The sequence below is a fragment of the Myxocyprinus asiaticus genome, chromosome 10, assembly GCF_019703515.2.
Source record: "Myxocyprinus asiaticus isolate MX2 ecotype Aquarium Trade chromosome 10, UBuf_Myxa_2, whole genome shotgun sequence".
NCBI lineage: Eukaryota > Metazoa > Chordata > Actinopteri > Cypriniformes > Catostomidae > Myxocyprinus > Myxocyprinus asiaticus.
In genome coordinates, this window is record NC_059353.1 from 25288510 (window position 1) to 25300609 (window position 12100).

Genomic DNA, 12100 nt, shown 5'->3' on the forward strand with positions numbered 1-12100 from the left:
CGAAGATGGCCTTAAATGTTATTAAAATGCTTTTATATGCATGAATTGGCAATTAAAATACACCCATATACTGGTAGGCATAATTGAATGCATAGGCTACAACCTTTACGTAAGGAATTACATTACTGGAAAATAATGGATTTGTGTCTATAACCACATCATAAAATCAAGGAAGGATTATGCCTCTGACTGCCAGAGACTAGTATTAACAGGACCTCAGACTACTGATGCCATCAAGTGCCATATTACTATAAACCTTAAGTTTAGATGTGTAGATATTTAAATGAGATGAAATGACATTTCTTTAACCGAGCTTTCAAACTTTTCAGTGGGACCTGAAACTAAGACTTCATAGAGATTAAAAAAAAAAAAAGTGTTATGGAAATATGGTGTTCTGCCAAAAAATAAATCAAAATAATAATTTAAGATGTCTATACGCCTAGAGAATAAAATTACAATGTTCCTCACAGCTTACTTTGGTAATTACTGTTTTATGATTAATACAATATAAAGCTATTTTTTTAATGTACGTTTCTGAAAATCTGCCAGTAGATTTATTCGTATCAAGTGAACGTGTTTCCTGTGGTGTAAGACCAGTGTTGGGTGTACCGTGTAATGCATTACTAAGTAAATAATTACTGTAATTAAATTACTTTTTCATTGAAAAAAAAGTAAAGTAAGGGATTACTCTTAATTTTTCAGTAATTTAATTACAGTTACTTCTGATGTAATTGCGTTAAATACTGTATAGACTATAGAACAATTCTATATAAAACAATAGTGAATTTAAAATAAAAATTTAATGTCTAATGTTAAAATAGGTTTTCTAATTTAACGCTGCCCTCTTAAATTCTTTGGCCAGTTCATGAATAATTTATTTGATTTATATGATTTATTTGAAAGAATCAAAAGAGCAGTTTAATGTCTATCCTTGTATTTTACATCTGGTTGAGGTTGATAAGGGTTTTAAAAAGTAATTAGTAATAAGTAATGCAATTACTTTTCAGATAGAGTAATTAGTACAGTAATCTAATTACACTGTTGACGATGTAATTAGTAGTTAGTAATTAATTACTTTTTTGAGTAACTTACCCAACATTGTGTAAGACATGTCACCACCCATAAGTTGTGAAATGGTGGTGGAGATGGTGGTAATGAGGCCATTTCATCGCATCACAAGAATTGTTAATTGACTCGGTAATGCAGAGACTGAGATCAGGTGAGATTTGCAAAAACTGAAAACTGTTGGGGTAAAAGATGAAAGGACAGTGTTGTAAGTAGCTGACAAATAAAAGATGATCCACTTACATATGGCACTTTTCCACAGCACGTTACGATTCGACTTGACTCGACACTGCTCGCTTTACTTTTCTGAGCTTGCTTTTCCTCTGCAGTTTATTGCAGCCTCAACGTGGGTGGGATTATAGGCTGATCGTCATAGTTGCACCGCCTCTACTGCCGTAGAGCTACTAACGTACTCCTCGGCTACTAACGAGAGGAATGTCTGCACCTCTTTTATTGACCACGGCTTGGTTTTGCGTACAGCCATTTCTTTTTACAATTCGAAAGTCACGTGAACAAATGATACTGCTGTCGCTGTTGCTATCTTTAAAACTAGCGGGTTGATGTCCCGTGTCGCAAATCCAGTGACGCTGAAAGTGACGATTCTCTCTGACCAATCAGTGATCTGCAGGGTTTTGATGTCACATTTAGTATCAGCTCAGCTCGCTTGGAACCTCGACCGAGGTGGTACTAAAAAAAGTACCAGGTACCATGTACTACCCACAGTGGAAACCCCCAAAAAGCGAGCAGAGTCGAGTCAAGTCGAACCGTACCGCGCAGTGGAAAAGCCCCAAAAAGCGAGCAGAGTCGAGTCAAGTCGAACCGTACCGCGCAGTGGAAAAGCCCCAAAAAGCGAGCAGAATCGAGTCAAGTCGAGCCATACCATGCAGTGGAAAAGCCCCAATAGATAGCCTCCTTTACTCCTCTCTCAAACCATATATCATTCCAAAATCTTGCATATATGTGCAAATATACCACAGATTCCTTTTCAGAGGTATTTGCCCTTCTGTGCAACCTTCAGTGGTTGTTTGGTTTCCCTCATTCAGCTCTGGACATTCCACATCACACTATACTGCATGCATTTATGTTGCGCTTCTTTTCCTGTGGGGTCCCGTTCTTCTTTGAAGTGTTTTGGCAGGTTTTGAAGTATAACTGAATGTTGTGTTTGTTGAAGATCAAGGTTTGGGAAGGCCAAAATCCTCAAGTATGTGAAACTTCCAATTGCAACCTCTGGAGATGAAGTGACAGGTGACAGAAGAGCCCTGCGTGACAATCTAGGCATACTGTATTCATTGCTGTTTTGTTGAAAATGTTTCATTTTCTCCTCCAGGGATGATGTCTATCTCTAATAATGTTATTATCACATCCACTGATGGAGGGAATTTTACTGACAAATGGAGTTTAATTTGAGCTTACAGCACCAGACACAAGTCTAATTGGCCAAAATACAAACAAACACATCACATCCAAACACTAATGTACATTGTTAGATGCTGTCTAGGTGAGATACTAAAGGTTGAAATTACTCTTTTTACAAGCCTAATTTCTGAACTAGTGCTAGCCATTAAGTCAAATGGCTACCATGTCTGGAACAAACATCAGCTCTTAAGATTTTAGATGAAGCTCCAAAGAATGTTAAATAACCACAAAGTCAGAATGTCAAGGAAAGCATATAATTCACATTACCATTTTACTATAACTAACTGTCACATGTATTAGATAACAAAACAAAAACAGTAACTCAGCTGTAGGCCAATTCATATTAAAAACAAATAATGTCACATACACTCACTGAGCACTTTATTAGGAACATCTGTACACCTACTTATTCATGTGGCAGCAGTGCAATGCATACAATTATGCAGATACGGGTCAGGAGCTTAAGTTAATGTTCACATTAACCATTAGAATAAGGAAACATTACATTAGGGGGGTGACAACATATGATGGAGGGGCGTTTCTTCAGTTCCAGGACATTTTGTTAGGGTTAGGTTTAGCTTCATGACAGTACAATTGGACAAAGCTCACCCCAGCAGCCCCTAGATCCGGCCCTGCAGTCACATATTAAATGCTCTCAAGGACATGTTGCTCCTCAGATAGGCCTAACTTTCTTTACTTAAACCAAACGCACATCCTCTATCTTGCAGAGCACAGGGACGTATAAGTGATCTAGAATTTGGTTTGGAGCTGTCTGTTTGTCAAAAACAGCTTTAAAACAGTCATTTTGCAATTCCTTTCTATGACACTATTGATGCAGAAATTACCTGACCTTTAAAATTCAATTTGCAAAGTGAGTGCAATACAGTCTCTGGTCCCATCAGGCCCTGTTCCAAATGGCACACTTGTTGTGGACTTGCTGGACAACAGCCGTAAATATCCAGTGAATCTTGTTTTAGCTCAATTTCATATAATGCTTTCAAAACTGCGTACACATCTCACTGTGGCCTGGATGCATGCAATATGAGTTTTAACTCCCTTGTGTATGTGTGTGTGTGTTTTTTTTTTTTTTTACAGTGCCATAGAGTGTAGCACACAGCAGCATGTTAGGAGAGTGTGATTTGTCGACTCCCATATTGTAATTCAAAGATATTTACAGTAGCCTAACTGTGCGCTTCAGTTAAAATGCTCAGAGTGAAGCAGCAAAAATTCCAACTGTTGACCTGAATTTATAAATGTGCTACAATGGGGGACCGATCATTGTTAAAATATTGCTTATAGATTTGGCTGAAATACTGCATTATTGGAGGTTGAATTGCTTGTAAAAATAAACAATATAGTGAAGATGAAAAATCTCTATTTGTCCTTTGAGTGGAGTTTGCACAAGCAGACTGGGATTACAAACTATTAAATAATTGCATCCACTCCCCCAATTTGAACAAAAATACAAACATATGAGATACAGCAGGGTAAGTGCAAAGGGTTTATGATACAGTTTTACCTCAACAAAAGACAGCGGATCTGTGTATCCAAACAAAAATGATTGGGTTTTAGTTATTGGTCCAACTATTAACCGTGGCCACCCTTGACAGAGGGTTAATTTGTCATTAATATATTTTGCTACTCATCACTAGACCCAGATGGAATCTGCTGACTTTTCTGTGGAACGGATCTAAACATGGTAAAATGTATTAAATGGAGCTAAGTATACTACACTCTTATTGGTGGCTAGAAGCAGGGCCGTTTCAGACCATTCTGGTGCCCTAGACAAGGTCCCTATTGATGCCCCTGTTCTGGGGGGGTGATGGGGTGTTTGGGGAGCATGGGAGTGGCAGTGCAACCCCCCAGCAGGTAGCGCCCTAGGCGACCATCTAGTTTGCCTTTGCCTAGAAACGGCCCTGGCTGGAAGTACAAATTAGTCAAAATATTTAATACGCACGTAAGGGGTTCAGTAGAAAGATACAACTACACAAACTCTCTCTTTTCTTGAACATATGAGTTTTCAATTACATCATTTTTCAAAATCATTTTTGTGAATGGGAAATGTCAGAATAATAGTAGAGGATTCTTTTATTTCTTTCATCACATTCCCAGTGGGTCAGAAGTTTACATACACTTTGTTAGTATTTGGTAGCATTGCCTTTAAATTGTTTAACTTGGGTCAAACTTTTTGGGTAGCCTTCCACAAGCTTCTCACAATAAGTTGCTGGAATTTTGGCCCATTCCTCCAGACAGAACTGGTGTAACTGAGTCAGGTTTGTAAGCCTCCTTGCTTGCACACACTTTTTCAGTTCTGCCCACAAATTTTCTATCAGATTGAAGTCAGGGCTTTGTGATGGCCACTCCAATCCCTTGACTTTGTTGTCCTTGAGCCATTTTGCCACAACTTTTGAGGTATGCTTGGGGTCATTGTCCATTTGGAAGACCCATTTGTGACCCAGCTTTAACTTCATGGCTGATGTCTTGAGATGTTGCTTCAACATATCCACATAATTTTCTTTCCTCAAGATGCCATCTATTTTGTGAAGTGCACCAGTCCCTCCTGCAGCAAAGGAACCCCACAACATGATGCTGCCACCCCCATGCTTCACGGTTGGGATGGTGTTCTTTGGCCTCACCCTTTTTCTTCCAAACATAATGATGGTCATTATGACCAAAAAGTTCAATTTTTGTTTCATCAGACCAGAGGAAATTTCTCCAAAAAGTAAGATCTTTGTCCCCATGTGCACTTGCAAACTGTAGTCTGGCTTTTTATGGCAGTTTTGGAGCAGTGGCTTCTTCCTTGCTGAGCAGCCTTTCAAGTTATGTCGATATAGGACTCGTTTTAATGTGGATATAGATACTTGTCTACCTGTTTCCTCCAGCATCTTAACAAGGTCCTTTGCTGTTATTCTGGAATTGATTTGCACTTTTCGCACCAAACTACGTTCATCTCTAGGAGACAGAATGCGTCTCCTTCCTGAGCGGTATGATGGCTGCGTGGTCCCATGGTGTTTATACTTAAGCACTATTGTTTATACAGATGAACGCGGTACATTCAGGTGTTTGAAAATAGCTCCCAAGGATGAACCAGACTTGTGGAGGTCCACAAATTATTATTATTTTTTTTTTCTGAGGTCTTGGCTGATTTTGTTTTATTTTCCCATGAGCAAAGAGGCACTGAGTTTGAAAGTAGGCCTTAAAATACATCCACAGGTACACTTCCTATCAGAAGCTAATTGTCTAAAGGCTTGACATCATTTTCTGATGACAAGCTGCTTAAAGCACAGTTAACTTAGTGTATGTAGACTTCTGACCCACTGGAATTGTAATATAGTCAATTAAAAGTGAAACAGTCTGTCTGTAATTAGTTGTTGGAAAAATTACTCGTGTCATGCACAAAGTAGATGTACTGAACGACTTCCCAAACTAGAGTTCGCTAATATGAAATCAGGAACAGTATCAGGAACAATTTACAATCTGAATCAAAGTAGTCAGAATGAGTTCAAATGCTGACATCTAGTGGTGTCTTCATACAGGCCAGTTTTTCATTAAGTACATGTGAGGCTGGACATTAGAGAACACAGCTTTGGGGAAAAATAAAATTGTCAATATTTAAATCAATAATGTGTTAATAATGTGTTTAAAACTACAGGAGCAAATTTAATCTAAAAGGTATAGATCTCCTTCCATGAAAGCAGACTGAAATGGAAGCGTGCAATTCCAGAGCCACACAAGTATTTTTTAGGTATAGAGTTGAGTGGCACTCCAGTAACTGAGACACACAGCACACATTTGAGAGCAGTCACTATACTTTATTTGAGGGGAGTAGTAGCATAAAATTTCATCTGTACATTATGTAACAATTACATCTGATCAGGCCCTGAATGCGTTAAATACTCGAGAGAGTGGACAAAAATGGCATGTCCAGCACAATGGTAATACAGCTGCTCGCACCCAAAATGGAGAGTTTTGGTAAAGTGGAGACATTCACTTAATGGTATAGTTCACTGAAGACCTAAAATTGTGTCTGAGAGAAAAGACAAAAGAGAGAAAGAGAGAAGCTGCTGGTCACATCCCAGGAGAAATACTTGCAACGTTGCACCATGTTGTCTGTCGTGCTACACTGTTTGTTCAATCTTATGAACACTGTGTGTGAAAGTCTTGAGGTAAAGGATTGATTTTTTTTTGTTTATTTATTTTTTTGTGTGTTTTGTCAGACCAGTTTTATAAATAGAGAAAGCTTCTCATTTATCCAGAAAAGAGAAATGACAGTTGGGCCATGACATAAATAATAATAATAATAAAAAAAACAACTAAAATATAGATGTACAAAATAAACATTAAAATATTTGTTTAATAATAATAATAATAATAATAATATCAATAAAGTTTTTTTTTTTTTTTTTTTACTTTGAGACTGTAATAATAATAAACAAAACTCATGCTCTTTTCACAATCTAAAACAACATTCATATGTACATACGGTGAATTATTATTGACTAAATGTGGGGCTTATAGGTTTGGCTTTTCGTCTGATGGGTGTGTTCTTATTCAACTTCCTTTAGACCAGATTCACTAAACTTGTGAGAAAACCAGACTTTGAGAACAGACGGGGGAACAAAACAGTGCCTGGTGAAAACACTTTACAGCCCCGCAGCGATCACTCATGTTTTGTTAATCTTCATTACCGTGTTTACAGTCAAAAGTGAATCACAATAACTGACACAAGAACCTCCCTAAACAGAACTATGAAGAGAGGCTCTCAGACCAGGATGTTAAAGAGCAAATGTGACTAGTCACTTGTCCTAACCCTGTATGCAAATAAAACAGAACTTTGGCTCAGTCTCCTAACCGAGCGACCGAAACAAAGTATCTATGGGTTATTTTTTTTTAATGAAGAGTTCAGTTCTGCATCCGCAGAGTCAAAGACTCTGTCCCAAATGCCACCCTAAGCACTCGCGGTCCTTGTCTGTGTCCACACTTTGGTGACACAATGCCGCCTGAAGGGCAAGTATACTTCGGTTTTATACATGCCGCTATGTCTTGCGCACAGTACGCATGACACAAATTGCGTTATTAGCACAGTATGTGCAGACTGTTTACGTGCAGCCCAGTTATTCTAGACAAGGTGTCTGAGTGGGTCTGTGCGCATTGTCTGCACATGCACCTAGAATTGACGGTACCAAAGAGTGGCTGCGGCCGAATTCACGTCAGAGTACGTACTGCATTTTATGAAGAATGTACATCTCGTCCGTTAATAAAGTATGTTCTTTAGATATTCGTATGAGTAGTGAGTAAAATACATTCCCGGACATTGAACATGGGCATTGTCCCGTGACCCGAATATATGATGTAGTGAAAAGAATTTACTCTGGATTTGTTAAATAAGTACAGTTTAACTGTAAAGGAATATTCCAGGTTCAATACAATTTAAGATCAATCGACAGCATTTCTGGCTTAATGGTGATTACCACAAAAATTCATTTAGATTCGTTCCTCCTTTTCTTTAAAAAAAAAAACAAAAAAAAAAAGCAAAAATCTGGGTTACAGTGAGGCACTTACAATGGAAGTAAATGGGGCCAATTTGTAAAGGTTAAAATATTCAAAAGTTTCAAAAGTATAGCCACAAGACATAAACAATATGCGTGTTTATATGATTCTAGTCTGATAAAATTACTTACTAACCTTTAAAGTTATAGCCAATTTTACAACTTTATTGCCATGACTATGTAATGTCAACAAACTCTAAAACAACTGTAAAAATCATGAATTAAACAACTTTACAGCTCAAATAATACATGAATTTTAACAAAAGTGCTTTTATAAAATTATATGCTTCACATTTCTGTCTTTAAACCCTCCAAAATTTGGCCACGTTCACTTCCATTGTAAGTGCCTCATTGTAACCTGGATTTTTGCTTTTTTAAAGAAAAGGGGGATGAAATAATTTTTTGTGGTAATCAAAATTGTGCCACAAATGCTGATTGAGCTTAACTTGAACCCAGAATGTTCCTTTAAGGAACAACTTTCCTGGTATGTATAGCATTCACAGTAAAAAAAAAAAAAAGATTTGTTTTTTTTTTGTTTTTATTCAGCATTTTGAATCTGATGTCCATTCAGCTCCAGAGGGATTATGGGATAGTAGTGTCCAGTGGATGCACACTTCAGATCTCATTGGATGTAGTAGGTCCTCTGGGTATTATATTAATGAATACTGAGGATTTGGATATACTACTCAATTGATATACTGCTTTTGGCATAATATAGAGTGGGAAAGTATGCATATTTGAGTATCACAAAGGACACGTCGGACATGGTCAAAAGAGTCTCCATTGAAAGGCTAGAGCACTGGACTGTGCACAAGAAGTAATGGCACAAGGAAAAACAAAGTATACCCAAGCATTAAACTGTGGGGTCTTGTAGAATCAGTGTGGGTTCGGCAAAAGGGTGCATCGAGGGAACGTAGCGGCTACAAAGGGGCACTGGCGAGCACCGTTCTGAAGCCTAAAATGACAAATGGGGCACCCTGCGGTTTCGTTTACGGACACGCACATGTGTTGGCCATTGTAAGTCTGCAAGTTCACATCAAGTGCGCCATTTGGAACAGGACCATTGTCACCATGTGGGCTTGGAGACGAGGTGAACTCTCTCGTTCTGCCCTTATATTACTGCACCATCCTGATAGCCTTTGCACCAGGGCAACAATCAGATTAAATACAAACATTACGGGCTGATTTGGAGTGCTACAGTAGAGAGAGAGAGAGAGATTTATTGAAAGGGGTTGATTGCATATGGTTGAATAGAACTTAACGTTGTCAAATGAATCATCACATGCAGTATCATGAAAGCAAAACTGACCTAAATGAGCCACTGATTTGTGTTGAAGAGCAGCAGCAAAGAAGCTGTTAATTAGAAAGACTCACTGATCCGTTGGCAGAGAGTTGCTGCATGTATTCGGTCCCAAAAACAGCATATTATTAGTTTAAATCTCTCAGACAACTGGGCATCATAATATATGCATAGCAGTGTCATAAGCCTGAAGTTGACATTAGTTCACTTTGTAAGTTTACGGTCTTTAAGCGATTTGCTAGGCGCTTGTATTTTACCACATTGGAAGTGGCTTTTCAGCTGTGAAACAGTCCCTGCTTATGATGTTATTGCACATAATATGACCACACTATGGTGTTTTGTTAAGGGCCCTTGCATACATAATACAACAAGGGTCACCAGAATGGCACCAGAGGGCTCAAAGCAAAGGAAAACGTTTCCTGAGACATACTGAGATACAGTTCTTGTCGATGTGTGTAGAAGGATGTCTGGCTGCTGATCTAAAACCAGTTTTACTATGCCACTCACGAGGTCATGCTTCATGAGGTGGCTGGTTCTAGTGTAGCGCTTGAGGGTATCTTCTACTCACAGCATAACAAAGCGGACAGTGATCACAGAAGACCAGGATTAGACAAATGAAATGGAAATCAAACAAACCAAAAAAGCTACACCATGAAGACAGGGAATATTTTAGCTTAATGCATAAAGAATAAAAGGGGTTTACATGACTGCTAATGAGATTTCATGAACAAGTTGAAGAACAAAATAAAAAAATGAAACGGAAAATAAATGAAAAACGAAAAGAAAACTCAAGGCATGCACATATGTCAATGTTGTGAGTACACCGCAAACCTATATTGGTAAGTGCTTCTGTATTATTTTCACAAAATTCATATTTTCAGGGATTTTTTTCTTCTCAACAGGTCTCGATAAAGGTAAAAATGTTGATTCAACAAACAAACGGTCACAATGCTGAAAAAACTAAATATCACATTTGAAACAGCAGGGCAACACAGAGAACATCAACTAAAAGAAAGAAGGCAGAACACTGGTTTATGAATGGCCATCGTTTCTTGGCATAATCTGTCATATAAAAAAGTTTCCCCCGTATTTAAAAAGCTTCTGTGCCAAACGGAGGTCTTCGAAAAGCCTCTTTTATATTATTTAGTGTTACAAAACAAACTAATTATTAGGATGAGAAACTGAGGTATACCTTGTCGAGAGGTTGGTGGTTATCTGACAAACTCTGAGAAGCTTTCAGAGGAAACACGTGTTGATGTGGGCTTTTTCGTCACCCTTTCTGTTGATATCTGTACAGCAGCGTCACACTACACATTCATGAAGCTGTTTCTTATTGGCATTATAATAGTCATTCATACAAACACATTAAATGTGTCTTTTGTACATGGACGTTGCCCTTTTTTATAGTGAAATGACACGAGCTCTGTGAGAGTCTGATTTTCTCCTTGAACAGGGAAACGCCAATGAAGAGGTTAATTTTTCATTCAGGGGTCCTCGTTGTGGATTACAATTCCTCTGTCCTTACCAGGGCACCTTGTTGTGATAGTTTTATATATACACATACATTAACAGCTGGCTCCAGGTAAATCTGTATTAAAACCAGATTAGGCGCAGAATTCATTGTCGGCATTGTTCCAGCCGTGAGAGCAGGACATCAAAATGTATGAAGCTGCTCAGAACAGCAGTCCACCATCCCAGACATGTCTTTTCTGTACAGTCAGCCTGCAATTCACACACCGATATCGTCTAGTCATAGACTGGACTCCTTAGGGGGATAGTCTACGTTGGTCACCATGGTTACAACAGTGACTATTTCCTCTGGGGCAGAGATGCTGGTCTGCCGCTGCATTTGGACCACACGTTCCTCAACACAGCCCGCAGAGAGACGCGCCTCGGCCTCGTGGTCCCAACACTCCTCTATAGTCTCACACAGCATGGCCAGGCCCTGAGAGAAAAAAAAAATCTTACATCACGGTATCAGTGTACAGTTTGTAGAACAATTTGAACAAATATGGTTTACATTTCAACAACCATGTGGTCATTTTTGTGTAATCGAGTGAATCAAATACTTCACAAATGAAAGCTTTTTATTAATGCGGGAAAGTGGCAATGTTGCTTGTAGGGCTGGGTATCGACATATTTCCCGATTCCATTCAGATTCACAAACTTATTTGATTCGATTGCACTTTTATTCGATTCAATTCATATGGGTATATTTCAGTTATAATGTCCCTTTTGCTTACATATGAAAGAAATTCTCTCCAAGCTAATGCTGTTAATTATGCAGGGGACCTTCTAACTAGGTACATTATGAAAATATAAATTTTACATTAGGTTTTCATAATTTTGGTCACATTTTAGCTTTTTAAAAATGAACAAATTCATGTATTCAATCAATAAATAAGACATTATATTTCATATATTATTTTGTTTATTGTTTAATTGCATAATTTTTACTATTTACAAGTATTTACATTGATTTGTTGAACACCGATACTGTCTCTATAAAAAAAACCTGCATTTCTGTAAAGAGCGTCTGTAGATGAGCACATGTTAACGAGTCAGGACTCAAATGGCTTAATCTTATCTGTGCCATGCACGATTCGAACTACATTTTTGTTGTTGTTAATAAACAACTGACTGTAAAGAAAAGAAAGGGTATTAAAAGAGACAATATTAAATGACAAATGGGTTGCGTGGATCTTGTCTTTGGACACACATGGAACCAATTTTACTCTCAACACATAGTGACAGGATCTTGCAGCTGAAT

General features: G+C 38.1%; 1 protein-coding gene across 2 annotated transcripts in view; it reads right to left on the bottom strand.

Annotated features, from left to right (window-relative positions):
• Positions 1-6272: 6272 nt before the first annotated feature.
• Positions 6273-12100, bottom strand: part of LOC127446906 (activin receptor type-2A-like) — an 83019-nt gene continuing 77191 nt past the window's right edge. For both annotated transcript variants that reach the window (XM_051708226.1, XM_051708225.1), the window contains exon 11: positions 6273-11275. In XM_051708226.1, the coding sequence (XP_051564186.1) occupies positions 11081-11275 (195 nt within the window). In that variant the 3' untranslated portion in view covers positions 6273-11080. The remainder of the gene's footprint in view (positions 11276-12100) is intronic.